We start from the raw sequence: 1,432 nt of genomic DNA on the forward strand, positions 1-1,432 counted from the left end.
TTCCGAACTAGTCTTCTCATTTTATACACAGAAAAAATTACTAATATATAGTTCTTGAGCAATACAGCCTTGATTAACTTTGACCTGGCCATTCTCACTTTCTTATCATGCATGAAAGGAATCAATTCAATGCCGGCACCTGATCAGAAAAAACACAGTGCAAAAGATGACAAGCTTTAGTGCAGAGACAGCATATAGCGTTCATTATCCAGAATTCAACTTGTCACACACGGTAACAGAAACTAGACCTTTTCAATGAATGAGACAGCATGCAAATACAAGCTTCCTAGCTCTCACTATAAAAGCAGACATATATTGTGTTCCATATCCACAGTACTTCTACTTCAATATCCTTAATTACAGAGTTAAGCAAATTAACTTGGTCATCTTTCTGTTTAGTGTTTTCAGGCTTGATATAGTGTGACATTAATCTTGAGAGAGTTAATTTCCAATGGCCTTTAAGTTTCTGTTGTTGGCATTCCTTGCCATAAGTGCTTGTTCCAGTGCTTTGGCTTCTGACCCAAGTTCTCTTCAGGATTTCTGTGTTGCGGACCCAACTGCAGGCTCAGGTAGCTACCAAGCTAGAATCATATTCATATATACAATTAAAGAAATCAGCTATTGTTAATTATATATGTTCCTGATGCATTTCTCTCATGAATTTTAATTTCAGTACCAGTGAATGGACATGTCTGCAAGGACCCCAAGGTTGTCGAAGCCAATGACTTCTTCTTCAGTGGACTTCACCTAGCAGGCAACACGTCAAACCCTGCTGGTTCAAAGGTGACCCCTGCTAATGTTGCCCAGATTCCAGGACTTAATACTTTTGGTATCTCCCTAGTTCGTATCGACTATGCACCATGGGGTATCAATGCTCCACACACTCATCCTAGAGCTACTGAAATCTTGACAGTCCTTGAAGGGAGCCTCCAAGTGGGTTTTGTCACCTCCAACCCCGAAAACAGACTTATCACAAAGGTGCTTCAGAAGGGAGATGTGTTTGTGTTCCCAGTAGGACTTGTGCATTTCCAACACAATGTTGGAAATGTTAATGCGGTTGCCATTGCAGCTCTGAGCAGCCAAAATCCAGGTGCTATTACCATTGCCAATGCAGTGTTTGGATCAAAGCCTGCCATTTCTGCTGATGTTCTTGCAAAGGCATTCCAAGTGGACAAGGACACAATCTATGATCTCCAGTCCAAGTTCTAGATTCCAAGATGGAGCTAGCTATAATTAAGTCGAAAGGGGTTGAATATTCCTTAAAATGTGTGTGATTTGTTTTGCAAATTGTTGCAGTTGATTTGTCAGTGTAACCACATTGGATTACTTCAAGAAGATAATTTGTTTGAACTCATCTAGCATTGTAACCAAAGTATGTTATTCAAATATTTTCTCTCATTTTGTTGTTCAAGAAATTATACAGACTTGTTAA

The 1,432-nt window shown here is 39.5% G+C and overlaps 1 protein-coding gene across 1 annotated transcript; it reads left to right on the plus strand.

Annotated features, from left to right (window-relative positions):
• On the plus strand, positions 1 to 1,432 carry LOC133729108 (putative germin-like protein 2-1). Its single transcript, XM_062156580.1, has 2 exons — positions 1 to 569; positions 674 to 1,432. The coding sequence occupies exons 1-2, from the start codon at positions 452 to 454 to the stop codon at positions 1,207 to 1,209; spliced, it is 654 nt and encodes a 217-aa protein (XP_062012564.1). The 5' UTR covers positions 1 to 451; the 3' UTR covers positions 1,210 to 1,432.

This window comes from Rosa rugosa, chromosome 2 (assembly GCF_958449725.1).
Source record: "Rosa rugosa chromosome 2, drRosRugo1.1, whole genome shotgun sequence".
NCBI lineage: Eukaryota > Viridiplantae > Streptophyta > Magnoliopsida > Rosales > Rosaceae > Rosa > Rosa rugosa.

What these genes read in the sequence shown, in the direction of transcription:
- LOC133729108 (XM_062156580.1), top strand. Translation starts at nt 452, where the DNA reads ATGGCCTTTAAGTTTCTGTTGTTGGCATTCCTTGCCATAAGTGCTTGT. An exon ending in GGACCCAACTGCAGGCTCAG is followed by an intron (nt 570 to 673) that starts GTAGCTACCAAG and finishes TTTTAATTTCAG; the next exon opens with TACCAGTGAATGGACATGTC.